This window comes from Zea mays, chromosome 4 (assembly GCF_902167145.1).
Source record: "Zea mays cultivar B73 chromosome 4, Zm-B73-REFERENCE-NAM-5.0, whole genome shotgun sequence".
Classification (NCBI taxonomy): domain Eukaryota; kingdom Viridiplantae; phylum Streptophyta; class Magnoliopsida; order Poales; family Poaceae; genus Zea; species Zea mays.
This window is the reverse complement of record NC_050099.1, coordinates 36,622,778-36,639,362: the sequence shown is the minus strand read 5'-3', so window position 1 is coordinate 36,639,362 and position 16,585 is coordinate 36,622,778. Positions and strand designations below refer to the sequence as shown.

Genomic DNA, 16,585 nt, shown 5'->3' with positions numbered 1-16,585 from the left:
TTGGCTCTTAGTAGAGACTCTCTTTGCTGAGTGTCGTTCTATGCCGAGAGTAACATTCGTCAAAGTATGTTTTTCCGAGTATCCGATAAATAACTCTCGTCAAAAAAGCTAGACACTCGGCAAGGAGCCGGATTCCGGTAGTGAATTATATTTGTAATTGTATTGAACGAGTTACAACTTACGATACATGCACACACATTCTAAACAAAGGGTGAGATCTCCATAGTTTAATCAGCAAAGTTTGTTTAAATAGTAGATGCATACACAATCACACCAATAGTCGCTTACCTTGTTCCACAAACATGAATTACACTATAACATATATTAATCATCTGGCATACTAACTAGTAGTTACTTGTTACCAGATTCCACAAAGACAGTACAGTCACATGCACGCTATAACATATATCAATCTTTATCAACTGGCTGACGACGTTTTTGTCAATGTATTGCTCCAGGATCTCTTCAGCATCAGAATACTCTCTGCTACTTCTGTCATGCTTGGCCTTTCATCCACATCAAGATTCAGACAACGCACTGCAATCTCATAGAGACTATTAAGAAGATCTGAAACTTCTGGCTTGGCAATTTCCTCATCAAATAACTTGGTCGCTTCCATTTTACCTTTGTGAGCATCGAGAAATTCCCTTACCAGACTATTATTGCCAGAATAGGTGGCCTTCTTCCTGCTTATGAGCTCCAAGATCACAACTCCGAAACTATAGACATCGCTTCTATCAGTGAGTAGCCCGTCTCGTAGATACACTGGATCCATGTAACTCCTGTCGCCAATGACAAAATCCGTGTGCTGTTTATCTTTCACAATCAGCCTCGATATACCAAAGTCAGAGATCTTCGGTGTCCAGTCCTCATCCAAAAGTATATTAGCTGGTTTCACATCGCCGTGTAAGATGACGTTTGTTGTTTTCGAATGCAGATAGGCTAGGCCTTCTGCGGACTCTGCAGCAATGTCCAGACGGCATTTCAAGTTCAGTGGATCACGTCTGCTTCCATGAAGAACATCGTCGAGGCTGCCTTTGGAGAGGAACTCATACACGAGCATTGGCTTGTCGACTTCTAGGCAACAGCCTATCAGCCTCACGATGTTCTTGTGGTTCACCCGTGACTGGATGATGACTTCGTTGGCGAACTGGTCATTGTGCACGCCGTCACTGTCATCAACTGGCTTCTTTACTGCAACTGATTGGCCGTCGAGGTCTCCCTTGTAAACTTCACCGAAGGCACCTCTTCCGATGAAATTGCTTCGCCTCAGGATTGGCTTCAGCTCCTCCTTCTTGTAGATCTTTATGTTCTTCGCCTTCTCTAATGTAGGGCCTCCGTTTTTCTCGAAAAATTCGGCCATCTTCCTCTTCTCGTTGCGGATTAGGATGATGAACACCAGTAGCGCTGCTATGAAAAGGCCACCTACCACACCTATTATATATGTAGTAAAGCACAAGCAAAATTATATATTGTCCCATAGTTTTTATTGATAATTCACAAAACATTCAAAAAATAGTAAATAAACTGAAGCATTAATTTGAATGTAGAGTGATCCAAATATGAATGAAACACCAATTTGATAACGGCCGGATTGACTAAGATGAGCAAAATAGCTAGTAGGGAACGGGACTGTATCTTACCTACGGAAATCTTGGCAGGCAGAGAAAACAAGTCGGTGCACGGCGCTTGTTTTGCATTTCCTCTCTTTCCGGCTGGACAGCTACATTCGTAATCACCTGGCGTGTTCTTGCATTTCCCGTGGCAGGGATACAGGTCTGGCCGAGCGCACTCATCAATGTCTAGCCAAGATAAAAAAAGACAAATATTTATATTAGAAAGTTATGATGAAATGCCGGTCATTATCCGATCAAATTAGCCACACACGTAGTGTCTGATTGATTCAATATACCATTAATATACCATTAGATGCCGATGATGGACCGTTAGATTTACCACCTAGCCTTGTTCGGTTATTCCTATCCCATATGTATTGGATGGGATTGAAAAAATTATGAAAGATTTTGATTTGTTTAGGATTGAAACCCACTCAATTCCACCCAATCCACATGGATTGAAAGCAAAACGAACAAGCCCTAAGGGCATGTACAGTGGAGAGACACCAAAACGGTTCTCCAAGCACAGGAGACAACTAAGAGACTCTATTGTACAATGGAGTGTCTATAAACGTAGTCTATTAATAAATACAGAATTAAATGTATTTGTATAGCATCAGATCGATAGAACAGACGACAAATTCGTACAGTGGGAAGTGAGGCGTCTGTTGCTACTTGGTTTACGAGCCAGAGGCGTCTCTTCACGGAGAGACGGCTCTAAGATTTTTTTGCAAATAACCCCCTTAAACACCTTAAGAGACTCCACATTAAACACCACTGTACATGCCCTAAGATGATACACGCAATCCCAAACAAACTGAATCAGCCTTTTGTGTTCATAACAAGTATATAAGGCTAAGTGGGCCAGCCTAAATAGGCTGATGCCAGACATGACACGACAACACGAGGTTGCATGACCACGACACAATTATGTGTTCGGCACGATTAGACACAGTTTAGATCGATTGATGGTTTTTGTATGTGATTGTGATATATACATCGAATCATGATTGAGGCATCACCTAATCGATTAAATCATTATATTTACCAGTTTCTTTATATTCTTGTCTTATGAGTAGCAGTAATTTAGTTTAGATTAGTTTTCTGCATCCCCAATCTTCACCTGTCCTAGGCTCGACGTCATTTAGAGGCATCTTGGAGGGTCTGTCGATCCGAAGACAAACCTAATATCTTTCTCCCTAACGGAGTCTCTCTCGAAAGACAAGATTCAGACACTACAGGAGATCATCGCAGCCTCGGAGCATGCGCGGATGGTCCGGATGCCCTAAGCGGACGGTCTACCACCTTCCAGAGAAGAGCGATCGCAAACGGTCTATGCTCACATAGAGAGTACCCTAAGTCATCGCTCCCTGCGAGCGGAATCATGGTACGTGTTGAGCCCGCTTTTGAGCCGGCGGACGGTCCGGCCCTGAGGCCGGACGGTCCGCGGTCCGGACAGTCTGCGCCTGTGGGCCGCACGGTCCGCGCATGCGCAGAGCAGTTTAGGGTTCCGAGTTTTGTGCTACGATTGTTAGCTATATTCGCGGGATTAGCTCGGAATCAGTTGTGTAAAGGGTCCAGCCCCCCTCCTCTATAAATATAGAGGTCTACGGCCGATTTGGAATAATCAACAATCGAATCAATACAACTTCTATTCGCATTTATTTCCAGTACAATTAGGAGTAGTTCTAGTCTAGTTCTAGTTTAGCCTCTCGATCCCCAAATCCTTCGTCTCTCTTCGGCTCTACGTCGATTAGAGGAGTCTAGGTCGGCCGGCCCGAGCCTAGACACCACCTAGGATCTCTCCTCCCCGACGGGGTCCCTCCCGGGAGCGAGATCCAGGCGCCGCCGGCGACTTCCGCCGCCTCTGCGTACGCGCGGACCGTCCGGCCCCAGGGCGCGGACCGTCCGGCCGTCAGGCAGAGAAGCCCTAGCCGCGCACCAGGCTGCGGACCGTCCGACCCCAGGCCGCGGACAGTCCGCCCCTGCGCAGAGAGTACCACCGCGCCTCGCACCAGGGCGCGGACCGTCCGGCCCCGCGCGTGGACCGTCCGCCCCTGTGCAGAGAGCACCGCCGCCGGTTCTTCTTGAGTATTTGGCGCTCCGAAAAGGCGTCAACATACTTTTTGGCGACTCCGTTGGGGAAAACACATCTAGGCTCATCAAATCGGCCCTCAATGGCCGGTTCAAGGGAGAGCTCTGATATTTCTCCAAGCAACATCATAGAGCCGACTTGGGAAACCTTGCCGGCTGACGAGCAGCTCCAGTTTGAGGAGCACAAGGAGCGAATGATCCAGGAGGCGAGAGCGAAATTCTTGGCCAACTTCAAAGTGGACAGAAACAACAAGGTCGTCCGACATCGGGCGACGGATCCGGCTTCGCTTCAACCCACGCCAGATATCCCCAATGTAAGTAATACCAACGAGCTACAATCTCTTAGAAATTATGTAGAAGAGCAGCGTGAACAAATGCAGAGCATCATAAGGGGTATGCAAAGCGATGTTAAGAGACTAGTACGTGCATTCGATAAGTCTGACATCGCAAATTTTCCTTCACACGAGGTTGGGTTAGGAGATAACGCGTGTAACACATCGGCTACAGGTTGTCACGATCAGTCACAACCCCTTTATGGGATGCCGATGGACACATACCCTAAGCAACCGCAAATCGGCAGCAAACCAGCCGATCTGCACATGCCCGGACCGTCCGCACGTGAGCGCGGACCGTCCGGGCCAGCAACAGTCGGGCCTATTTTTAGTGAGTTACCTAGATATGCGCCCGAGCCACCACAATTGACACAGAACCCAAACTACCCAGTCGGACGGTCCGCATGCAACGACGGACGGTCCGCATATAACCACGGACGGTCCGGGTACGTATCCGGACAGTCCGCACATGACCTTTTTGAGGAGGATTGTTACCGGAATCCCCACCCGTCCCAGCAGCACTTCCCATCACATTATGCAATGCACCAGCCCATTAATTCAGGATCCAGAGCCCAGGAAAGCTTTCCGGCCCCACCTAAAAGGCCGGAAAGAAACGATCAAACCTATGAGCCGTATAGGGCAAATGGAAATGCACCACGTAGCTCAAACCAATGGGGGGAACGACAACATACTAATATGCAACCAGCTCCACCTATGTTTGACCAGAGAGCCGGTGGTCTTGCACCGGCTGCCATTGATATAGTAAGGGAAGAAATAGCCGGGGCGTTCCGAGATAAGCTCGGAGTAAGCATGGTCCCTGGGGGGCAATCATATCGGAAACCTTATGACAGCCGATTTGATCACCACCCATACCCACAGGGAACCAGGATACCCGAATTCGCAAAATTTTCGGGTGATCAAAGGAAAAACACACGCGAACATATAGGCCAGTTCTTAGCACAATTGGGAGAATTGGCCGACACAGAGGCATTTCGCGTACGTTTATTTTCATTATCACTAACAGGAACCGCGTTTGCATGGTATGCCACTTTGCCTCCTAATTCCATTTCATCATGGGGGGATCTAGAACAAAAATTTCATGATCATTTTTTCTCCGGTGATTATGAATTGGATTTGGTAGATTTAGTGTCATTGCGACAGACAAAAGACGAATCGGTTAATGATTACATCCGGAGATTCCGCGATACAAGAAACCGATGCTTTCAAATTCATTTAGCAGAAAAACAGCTAGTAGGATTAGCCTTTAATGGTCTACGATATTATTTAAAAGAGAGATTAGAAGGCATCCAATTTTTTACACTAGCACAGTTACACCAGAGGGCTTTGGCTTGCGAAAGCCGGAGCAAAGAAACTGCTAAAACAATGCGTCACAACGTACATATAGTAGAATGCGACCAAAGTAGCTCAGATGACGAATCAGCCGAAGTATATGCTGCTGAAATGGTTTGGCCAAAACAGGCCAAATCTTCGGCTTGTTCCTCCTTACAGCCGGTTCAAAAGAAACGGCAAGAGGAGGTTAAGTTTACGTTTAATGTTGGTAAGTGTGATAAAATATTTGACGAATTACTCAAAAATGGCAATATTAAAATAAATCACACTGTTCCATCCGCCGACGAGCTAAAACGTCGTGCATACTGCAAGTGGCATAACTCATTTTCTCATGCCACTAATGATTGTAATGTATTCCGACGACAGATTCAATCGGCCATTAATGAGGGACGATTGAAATTTCAGGAAATGCAGGTGGATACAGAGCCCTTTCCAATGAACGTGATCGACTTCGAGGGCAAGAAAGTCCTGGTTCGGCCAAACACGGCCGATAAAAGCAAAGGCAAAGAGGCAATCATCGGCAATTCTAAAAAGGCCGATGAGGATCATAAAGTTTCTTGCAGAAAAGTGGTAGCCGAGAAGACTCCCGATGGAGGGGAGACCCTAAAGGTGACCATCACAGCCTCCAGCACTGGGGGGCAAGCGCAGACAGGGAGACAGATGCAGGAACCCGTGCTGTGTATCCCGGACGGTCCGACACGTAGGCGCGGACGGTCCGGGACCCCACCGGACGGTCCGGAGATCTCCGGCGGACGGTCCGGCCGTACTCAGGACTCGCAGCGACCACGTACCTTCAAACCACGACGACCAGAGATAGGTACGTGGAAAACAAATACATTTAAAGCAGCTGGTCGGGTGATCAAGCCTGGCCCAACTTTCGATCAATTGTTGTCTAAATATGTGAAAAAGAAGGCTGGCCCCAGTGACCGGCCACCGAAGCGACCCCGCTCACCCATTCATGAGCAACGTCAGGTCAGGCCGATTGGACCACCTCACCAATCGGAAGAAATGAAAGGTCCTATTGTACAATTGAGACCTAACATGCCGACATGGACCCCTCCACCTCCTTATCCATCTATGCCATATCCATACACATACTTACCTCCACCATATGTCCCAAATCAAATGTGGGGCATGCCACCATATCCATTTGGGATGCCACAGTACCCCGCCTGGGGGGCACCCCAAACGTCCGTTTTTGATAGGTTGGCGCCGCCAGTGCAAGACCGATTGAGCGCTGCTGAATCAGGTCACCAGGCACAGGCCCAACAAGATTACCGGACTACTCGGCCTCCTAGGCCGACCAATCCGGCAGGGGGGCATATGCCTGTAGCAACTCAAAGAACAACAAAAAAGGACATCATCAAAATAGGCACCGCAGATGTTGTCATACAGGGAGACAATAAAGGACCGATGATTTTCGGCGAATCGGCCAACACAACCGAAAAGGATACGGCTACCATCAAAACAGCCGATCCAAAATACTCCATGCCTCGATGGTGCCCAGCGGGATTGACACGATCCCAAAAGAGAAAATTACAGCGCCTAAGAGCAAAGGAGAGCCAGGAGAAGGAGGCGGAAAAGACATTTAATGACACAGATCCATTATACCCGCCACCGCAAAAGAAATGGAGACCGAAGGCCGTTGAGAAAAAACAAACGGCCACAGAAATAGAAAGTCAATCTGCACCAAGCGCGGACCGTCCGGCCCCTACGCGCGGACCGTCCGCCGTTCACCAGGAAGTCTCTGGACAACCTGCACCAGGCGCGGACCGTCCGGCCACCGCACGCGGACCGTCCGCCGTTCACCAGGAAGCCTCCACCGACACGACAACATCAATGGAAGAGGACGACCTGCTGGGAGAAGACCTGGTCGACTACGAGGCTTCTCCAGAACACCCAGGTATGGATGTAAATATTATTACATTTTCTGCCGATTGTACTATTATCGGCGACGATGAACCTGTTGTTTCCCAGTTTGATTTTGGTCCTAAAGAAGCCGCCTTTACTAAACCAAAAGAATTGGTAAATCATTTAAAGCCGCTCTTCGTGCGCGGCCACATTGATGGGATACCGATTGCTAAGATGTTGGTAGATGGAGGGGCGGCTGTAAATCTAATGCCTTATTCATTATACAGAAAATTAGGTAAACAAGATGACGAACTTGTCAAGACCAACATGACCCTCAGCGGTGTTGGGACTGATAGTTCGATCAAAGCCAGGGGAGTCACGTCCGTTGAATTAACCATCGGGACTAAGACCCTTGCTGCTGCATTCTTCGTCGCTGATGTAGAAGGAAATTACAGTTTAATCCTAGGCAGAGATTGGATTCACGCCAATCAATGTATACCTTCTACATTACATCAAATGCTGATACAATGGGTAGGCGATGACATAGAACAAGTACATGCTGATGTATCGGCCTGCATCGCTGTGGCCGATGCCCCTGTACTCTGGACTTATGAGACTGCTACATGTCTCACAGGAGTAGACTTTTCTGATTATCAATTCATAAGTATAGATAAGAAAGGTTTCATTCCTGTAATGCTAGAGCCGATGGAGAATCGGCTAAATCCTAAATAAAGTTAAATGACGAATACACACAAAGTTCATGAGTCTTTGGTCACGGATAGTTCGGCCGCCAAGGCCGGATGGTCTGGTCTTTCACAAAAGAGTTCGGACTTTAAGACCGAACACCTACCACAGCGAAAAGACAGTATTACGGATGATCCGGTCCACGAGACCGGAAAGTCCGCAATCACACAAAGATCATCTGATTCCTCTGTGGGGGACATGATAGAGGAATTCAGAGATCTTGATAAACTAGGACAGGGGTTTACATCGGCCGATCCTTTGGAGGAAATTGACATAGGAGATGGTAAAACTCCAAGGCCGACTTTTGTAAACAAGACCCTGGAGACCGATTCTAGAAATGAGATGATCGGTCTATTGAAGGAATATTCAGATTGTTTTGCTTGGAATTACACTGAAATGCCTGGACTAAGCCGAGAAATTGTCGAACATCGGCTGCCTATTAAGCCTGGTTTCAGACCTTTCAAGCAGAAAGCTAGAACATTTCGTCCAGATCTTCTCCCACGAATCAAGGACGAAATCCACCGGCTGCTAGAAGCTAATTTTATTAGACCTTGCAGATACGCAGAGTGGGTCTCCAATATTGTGCCGGTGGAGAAGAAGGAGTCAGGTAAGCTTAGAGTATGCATTGATTTTCATAATTTAAATAAAGCAACCCCTAAAGATGAATATCCCATGCCCATAGCCGACACATTAATCAATAATGCATCAGGAAATAGAATTATTAGCTTTCTTGATGGTAATGCCGGATATAATCAGATTTTCATGGCCGAAGAAGATGCGTCTAAAACGGCCTTTATATGTCCAGGCTTCATTGGTTTATTTGAATGAGTTGTCATGACATTCGGTCTTAAAAATGCTGGTGCTACTTATCAGAGGGCTATGAATCTGATCTTCCATGAGTTGTTAGGAAACACTGTGGAAGTCTACATTGATGATATTGTAGTCAAATCGGCTGAGTTTAGTTCTCATATAGCTGATTTGCGCAAAGCCTTTGATAAAATGCGTCGGTATGGTTTGAAAATGAACCCACGTAAATGTGCTTTTTGAGTGTCGGCTGGTAAGTTTTTAGGATTTGTCATCCATGAACATGGTATAGAAATAGACCCTGACCGAATCAAGTCTATTCGGAATGTGGGGCCTCCGACTTGTAAGGTCGAAGTGCAGAGGTTTCTCGGCAAGGTGAATTATTTGCGAAGGTTTATTTCTAACCTAGCCGGAAAGATTGATGCCTTCACCCCTATCCTTCGGCTTAAGAATGATGCTGAATTCACTTGGGGGGCAGAGCAGCAGGAAGCATTTGATCTCATTAAAAAATACTTGTCTTCAGCTCCCGTGTTAAAAGCACCACAAGTAGGAGCGCCATTCAGATTATACATTGCAGCTGAAGACAAGGTAATTGGGGCTGTTCTGACACAAGAAACTGAGGGAAAGGAGCATGTGGTGACATATCTAAGCCGAAGGTTGGTGGATGCTGAAACAAGGTACACTTTTATTGAAAAGTTATGCTTATGCTTGTTTTATGCATGCACCAAATGTAGATGTTATTTACTGTCTAGTCATTGCACTGTTTTTGGTCAAGCCGATGTAATCAAATACATGTTGCATAACCCAATTATGAGTGGTAGAATTGGTAAGTGGGCTTATGCACTCATAGAATATGACTTGGCCTATGAACCATTGAAATCTATGAAAGGCCAAGTCGTAGTGGATTTTATTGTAGAACATCGGGTTAATGATATTCATGAACTAGACATGTCATACCTCACTATTACTCCTTGGACTTTATATTTTGATGGATCGGTTTGCAATGAAGGGCAAGGAATTGGCATTGTGCTTGTTTCACCAAGTAATGTCTCCTTTGACTTCTCCAGCCGATTGAAAACTTATTGCACTAATAATCAAGCTGAATATGAGGCCCTCCTATTCGGTTTAGAACTTTTAAATGATATGGGAGTAAAACATGTGATGGTATTTGGTGATTCTCAGCTAGTTGTCCAACAAGTGTTAGAAGAATGTCAATGTTTTGATGGTACTCTAAATAGTTACCTTGAGAAATGTTGGAGCATAATCCATTCTTTTGACGAATTCAGTATTCGGCATATCTCTAGAGTTGAGAATCATAGAGCTAATGATTTGGCACAAGATGCATCAGGTTATCGGATAAAGAGAGGGAGATTTCACAAAACTGAAAGTCTGATAACCGGTGCAGAGCCAAATTCCCAGGTCGCGGACCGTCCGCGTGGTGACGCCGGACCGTCCGGAGTTACTAGAAATATTCTCTTAATTGATTCGGCTGACAATGAAGCCGATGCAAGTGATTGGAGGACACCTATACTTAATTATTTGTGAAATCCCAATATCAGGACAGATAAGAACATTCGGCGAACAGCTTTCAAGTATGTTTTGATGAGTGATGAACTCTACCACCGAACAGTCAACGACGTCCTGCTTAAGTGCTTGGGCCCAGATGATGCTATATTGGCCATGGCCGAAGTACATGAAGGAATTTGTGGTACCCACCAATCGGCTCCAAAGATGAAATGGCTGTTGCGAAGATCTGGTTTTTATTGGCCTAACATGATAGCTGATTGTTTCAAGTACTACAAGGGTTGCCAGGTGTGTCAAAAATTCGGCGACCTACAGTTGGTCCCTGCAGCTGAATTACATCCTATCATCAAGCCTTGGCCTTTCAGAGGATGGGAATTAGACTTTATTGGAGAAATTCATCCTTCATCATCAAAGGGGCATCGGTTTGTGTTAGTTGCCACTGACTATTTCACCAAATGGACTGAAGCCGTTGCTCTGAAGAACATGACACACAAGGAGGTAATTGAGTTCATAACTGAGCATATTATTCATAGATTCGGCATTCCCCAGACCTTGACTACAGATCAAGGTACTTCTTTTATGTCAAAGGAGGTACGTGAATTTGCCGAATCATACAGGATTAAGCTACTTAATTCATCTCCATATTATGCTCAGGCCAATGGACAGGCCGAGTCTACTAATAGGACATTGATTAATTTAATAAAAAAGAAGATATCTGATAATCCTAAACATTGGCATAAGATTTTGTCTGAAGCTTTATGGGCTCATAGAATATCTAGACATAGAGCTACTAAAGTATCTCCTTTTGAGCTTGTCTATGAGCAGGAAGCAGTGTTGCCTGTGGAAATAAGTTTGAATGCTGTCAGGTTTGCCAGACAAAATGATCTAACTGTTACTGACTATTATAATGCAATGATGGATAATATTGATGAAGTGACCGACAAGAGGATGATAGCTTTGGAGGCAATAGAAAAGGACAAGATCATGGTAGCCAGGGCCTACAACAAGAAGGTCAAAGCAAAATCATTTCAAGTAGGGGACCTGGTGTGGAAGACCATTCTGCCTCTAAGGAATAAAGACCGGAAGTTTGGGAAATGGTCGCCAAGCTGGGAGGGCCCTTATAAAGTAAGACAGGTGATGTCTGGCAACGCCTATTTGCTACAAACATTACAAGGCAAGGATTTGTCTAAGGCTTTGAATGGGCGTTTCCTCAAACAGTACCATCCTAGTATGTGGCAAGATGCCTAAGAGAACCGATGTAATCACATCGAGTTAGTTGCTTTTGGTTTGCTCAGCTCCACCAAAAGGCAGGGGGGCATATGTTGAGCCCGCTTTTGAGCCGGCGGACGGTCCGGCCCTGAGGCCGGACGGTCCGCGGTCCGGACAGTCTGCGCCTGTGGGCCGGACGGTCCGCGCATGCGCAGAGCAGTTTAGGTTCTGAGTTTTGTGCTATGATTGTTAGCTATATTCGCGGGATTAGCTCGGAATCAGTTGTGTAAAGGGTCCAGCCCCCCTCCTCTATAAATATAGAGGTCTACGGCCGATTTGGAATAATCAACAATCGAATCAATACAACTTCTATTCGCATTTATTTCCAGTACAATTAGGAGTAGTTCTAGTCTAGTTCTAGTTTAGCCTCTCGATCCCCAAATCCTTCGTCTCTCTTCGGCTCTACGTCGATTAGAGGAGTCTAGGTCGGCCGGCTCGAGCCTAGACACCACCTAGGATCTCTCCTCCCCGACGGGGTCCCTCCCGGGAGCGAGATCCAGGCGCCGCCGGTGACTTCCGCCGCCTCTGCGTACGCGCGGACCGTCCGGCCCCAGGGCGCGGACCGTCCGGCCGTCAGGCAGAGAAGCCCTAGCCGCGCACCAGGCCGCGGACAGTCCGCCCCTGCGCAGAGAGTACCACCGCGCCTCGCACCAGGCCGCGGATCGTCCGGCCCCGCGCGCGGACCGTCCGCCCCTGTGCAGAGAGCATCGCCGCCGGTTCTTCTTGAGTATTTGGCGCTCCGAAAAGGCGTCAACAGTACGCTATGTGATTGCCAAAAAAGCGCAATACATACTTTGAAAATATATTTATAATCTTAAAGATCTTCAAGCTCTTAAAATGGAATAACGTATGAATTGGCACCTTTACAAGCATGATTACATAGTAGTGTCTAATTAATAATGTTGTGCCTAATATTATTATGCTTTACAGTGTTAATGCCGTGGCGCATAGCATCTATACAATCAAGTCACAACGGACGTACCTTGGCATCCTCCATGGATGTATGGATTCCCTTGGTACCCAACGGAGCAACTGCAGTAGTGCCCCCTGGAATTGTCGTAGACCAGCCGGTCCACGCACTTGCTGTTGTCGCTTATGCAGGCGAAGTCCTTGGGCGTCGGCTCGCCGGCGTCGGGACATCCACCTCCGTCTATGGTGAAGTCCGCGACAACGGGGACGACCCCGGCGGCGTTCCTCCGCAGGAACGCGTCGCTGTCGAGGTCCACCGACGAGAAGTTGTACCACGCCTTCTCCACGATCATGGCGTAGGAGCAGTCGACGCGGCCGCCGCCGCCGCCGCCGTAGCCACCGTCCTCGTACATGGTGCCCTTCTGGATGGTCACCGTGCTGTCAGAGCGGACGGGGGGTAGGTTGGCTTGGCAGCAGCCCTGCCCAGAGCACGACCCGTTGACGGGGCCGTCCGACAAGGATATCAGGTTGAGGTAGGACTGGCACAGCGGACCGGTGGTCTGCTCGGCGACGACGTTGCTGCCGATTCCCATGAGCACGTTGTCGGCGTCCGACAGGAGGAAGGGCGAGCGGTAGACGCCGAAGTTGATCCTCTGCCGCCGCACCGAGTGGTGCGTCTCGTTCAGCCTGCACTCGTAGCTGAAGGCGCCCAGCAGCCGCGCTTTCGCGTCCGAGAGAGACACGCCGGCGAGCTCGATCGGCCACGCGGACCTTGTCGGTGTCGTCTCCGGCATGCCGTCCTCGGCGGTCAGGTAGTACAGGTCCTCGACGACGATCTGCGTCCTCGTGTCGTCGGTGCCGAGCGCGAGGCTGGAGTTGATGAAGGGGCGAGGGGGATCGAAGGTGTCGTTGCACACGACGAAGAAGCCTGGGCGGAAGCATCCGTCCTTGGTGCCGAAAGGGTAGGGGATGCTGACGTTGCCGCACTTGTCGGGGCAGCCTTCAAGTGTGACGACGGGCGCCAACGCCGCCGGAGTAGGCTTCTCCTGCTTCGGGTGTTTGGCGGCAGCTACAACTGTTAGTAGCAAGCATAACAATGGCAGCAGCGGCGCTCGCGAGGAGGATAAGGCCATCGCGCGGTCTGGGAGATGATTGTTCTACCACTTCAGGACCGGGGTATCGATATGTATTGGGTTGGGGTATCGCTTTTGGAAAGAGCATCCAATTCTGATTGACGAGCATTCGAGTGAACGATGCGGTTATGTGGTGGGGTATTACTCTTATATTAAACCGTGTCCACCAGTCTAAACATGGTTTTACATTGTTCTATCATGTAGTAGACTGCAATATTCGTAGAGTAAATAAAATTTGAATATGGGAATAAATAAGCTGCTGAAGATTTTTCAAAATAATTTGTGTGTTAGAGCAACTCCAATAGTTCTCTAAAAGACTTCCTAAATCAATAATTTAGGTAGTTAACATAAAAACTATTCTCCAACAGTTCTCTAAATGAACTTTCTAAATTTAACAACTTGTCATTTAACCTCATTTTCTCTCTACATTTGGCAACCATTTAACAACTCACTAAACAAAAATATTAACCGTATTATGTAGTTTTTGTGACTTGTTTTTTATATGGATAGATACAAAGCAAAATTACAACCTATATTTAGAGAACTATTTGAGAACTAACATTTTTTTACTCCAAAAGCTATTTAGCAACTTGATTTAAAGAGCTAAAATTTATATAACTATTAGAGTTGCCTTACAACGGTTGGCATAAAAATACTAATTTACATCGGCTACTGCATGGATACTCTTATGGCCTTCAAGCTGCTGAAGAACTAACCATATTATATTATTCTAACACACACAAAAAATTGTGGACCCAAAATATTTCTTCTGGCCTTCAAGATTAACCCATGGAAATTAAATATTTTTAGGAAATTTGGATCCATACCATTAAAAGATCACCACTTTGGATCCATACCATTACTATCTCACTTACATGTGGGTCCACATGAGTCAATGACATGTGGGGTTCATGGTATATATCTAAAGTTTGGATCTTTTAATGGTATAGATCCAATTGTTCCAATATTTTTTGTTAGTCATGGAGCAACCAGCTGAAATTAGTAATTTACATCGGCTACTCTCTCCTTTCACTCCTATGCCATGCGCTCGAACGACCCTCCCATCGTCACCTTGCCTCTGCACCGCTCCGAGCAGCTCTTCATAACCCAACCCTTCTGTCTGACCCACATGTTCGGTCAGTCTGTTGTTTCGATCGTCATGAATGTGTCACCTAGTTCGACAGTCATGTCTTACATGCATTTATCATGTGATATATGTTGTTTTAGAATTGGTCCTTTTTGAATGGTCTCAAAATGATCGACATTGTGATATTTATAATGAGCCAAGTGTTAAAGTGAGATTTCATCGTTACAGCCCTAATGTTCTCATTACATCATATTTGTGCATGATATGAAGAACATTGAGGTTTTGCTACTGAAATCTCATTCGATCCCCGTAGGCTCATTATAATTAAATTCACGCTCTGTCAACCGTTCTTGGGTGAATTTATGTCATGAGAAGGGAAGGGTGTCAATGGATCTTTGTCAGTTTTGTTTCCTGTCAAGTTATAAGGTGTGGGTGTACCATGGCAAATCACAATATCAATATGCAGAAGTGCAAGAGCATGACAGCAATGATAGTATTGAGGAGATGCTTGATGTTGTAATGTCCGGAGTTTGAACTAGTCTCAGAACCCGCCTAAACCAGATGTTCAAAAACTCTTTGACCTTCTAAAACCTTCATAAGAACCATTGCATGAACACACAACAATTACAATTCTTACTTTTAAGATCCAAAATATGTCTATTAAGTCCATGTTTGCGTTTTCAAACAATTACTATAAAGAGCTAGTGATTTTGATATTAGGACGTTCTTCTAGCGAATCACAAGTTGTCCAAATACTTGTAACAATCAAAGAAATTACTTTCAGGTATTGGTATAGATTATGAGAATGTTGATGTGTGTCATCATCATTGCATGTTTTTAGAAGGAACATAAAAATGAGAAGAAGTGCTTAAAATCATCCATGTTTGCGTTTTCAAACAATTGCTATAAAGAGCTAGTATATTTGATTAGGATGTTCTTCCAGCGAATCACAAGATGTCCAAATACTTATAACAGTCAAAGAAATTACTTTCGGGTATTGATATAGATTATGAGAAGGTTGATGTGTGCCAGCTGTTGATTACTTGTTCTCAATTACTATGCACAATAAAAAACAAGGTAACATGGTATTAAGAGGATAATCAACCTTCGTCCTCTAGCAGTCATCCCTTCGGGATAACACCTTCGAAGACAAATGTTAAGATTTAACTGAGGAAACATGACTTAGTTGCATAAATAAATATGTAAAGATGTAAAGGAGTTTAAACATGATAACTCATCTAAGATATATCAATATCACATTTTCCCTCTTTCGTATAATGAATTCACAATCGTACCTTCGGCTTCACAAAGTGAATTAGAACGAAGGTGTTCTAGAGAAAAGATTATACACAGCAATTATCCTATCCTTCCAAAAGGTACTTTATGTAGGACACTGTTCATTTATTTATAGGGAATCGTACAACTTCGTATGAAATTACATTTATACCCATAAGGATTACACACGTGATTTACAAATAAAACAAGGGCAACATTGTCTTTTGCCTTCAGCATTCAGGATGACACCTTCTTTCATCATCTTCATGTGTTGTTATGACGAAGCTAGCTTCGTCGCCCCTCCATCGTTCCGCACCGAAGGTGTTCTAAAGTCGAAGCTCCTGCAATACTTGAGAAACATGTTGATAACCAATGGTTAATCGTGTTTTTGAGAACCTTCGACAGACGAAAGCCCCCAACACCAGCATAATTGCATGTTTTTGGAAGGAACATAAAAATGAGAAGAAGTGCTTAAAATCGTCCATGTTTGCGTTTTCAAACAATTTCTATAAAGAGCTAGTGAATTTGATTAGGATGTTCTTCCAGCGAATCACAAGATGTCCAAATATTTGTAACAGTCAAAGAAATTACTTTCAG

General features: G+C 45.7%; 1 protein-coding gene across 1 annotated transcript; it reads right to left on the bottom strand.

Annotated features, from left to right (window-relative positions):
• Window positions 1-201: 201 nt before the first annotated feature.
• Window positions 202-13,747, bottom strand: LOC103653092 (wall-associated receptor kinase 1). The gene is made up of 3 exons (XM_008680057.2): window positions 12,567-13,747; window positions 1,644-1,802; window positions 202-1,434 (listed from the first exon to the last, which is right to left on the bottom strand). Exons 1-3 carry the CDS (start codon window positions 13,624-13,626, stop codon window positions 419-421), a joined length of 2,235 nt encoding a protein of 744 aa, XP_008678279.1. The 5' UTR covers window positions 13,627-13,747; the 3' UTR covers window positions 202-418.
• Between the last annotated feature and the right edge of the window lie 2,838 nt (window positions 13,748-16,585).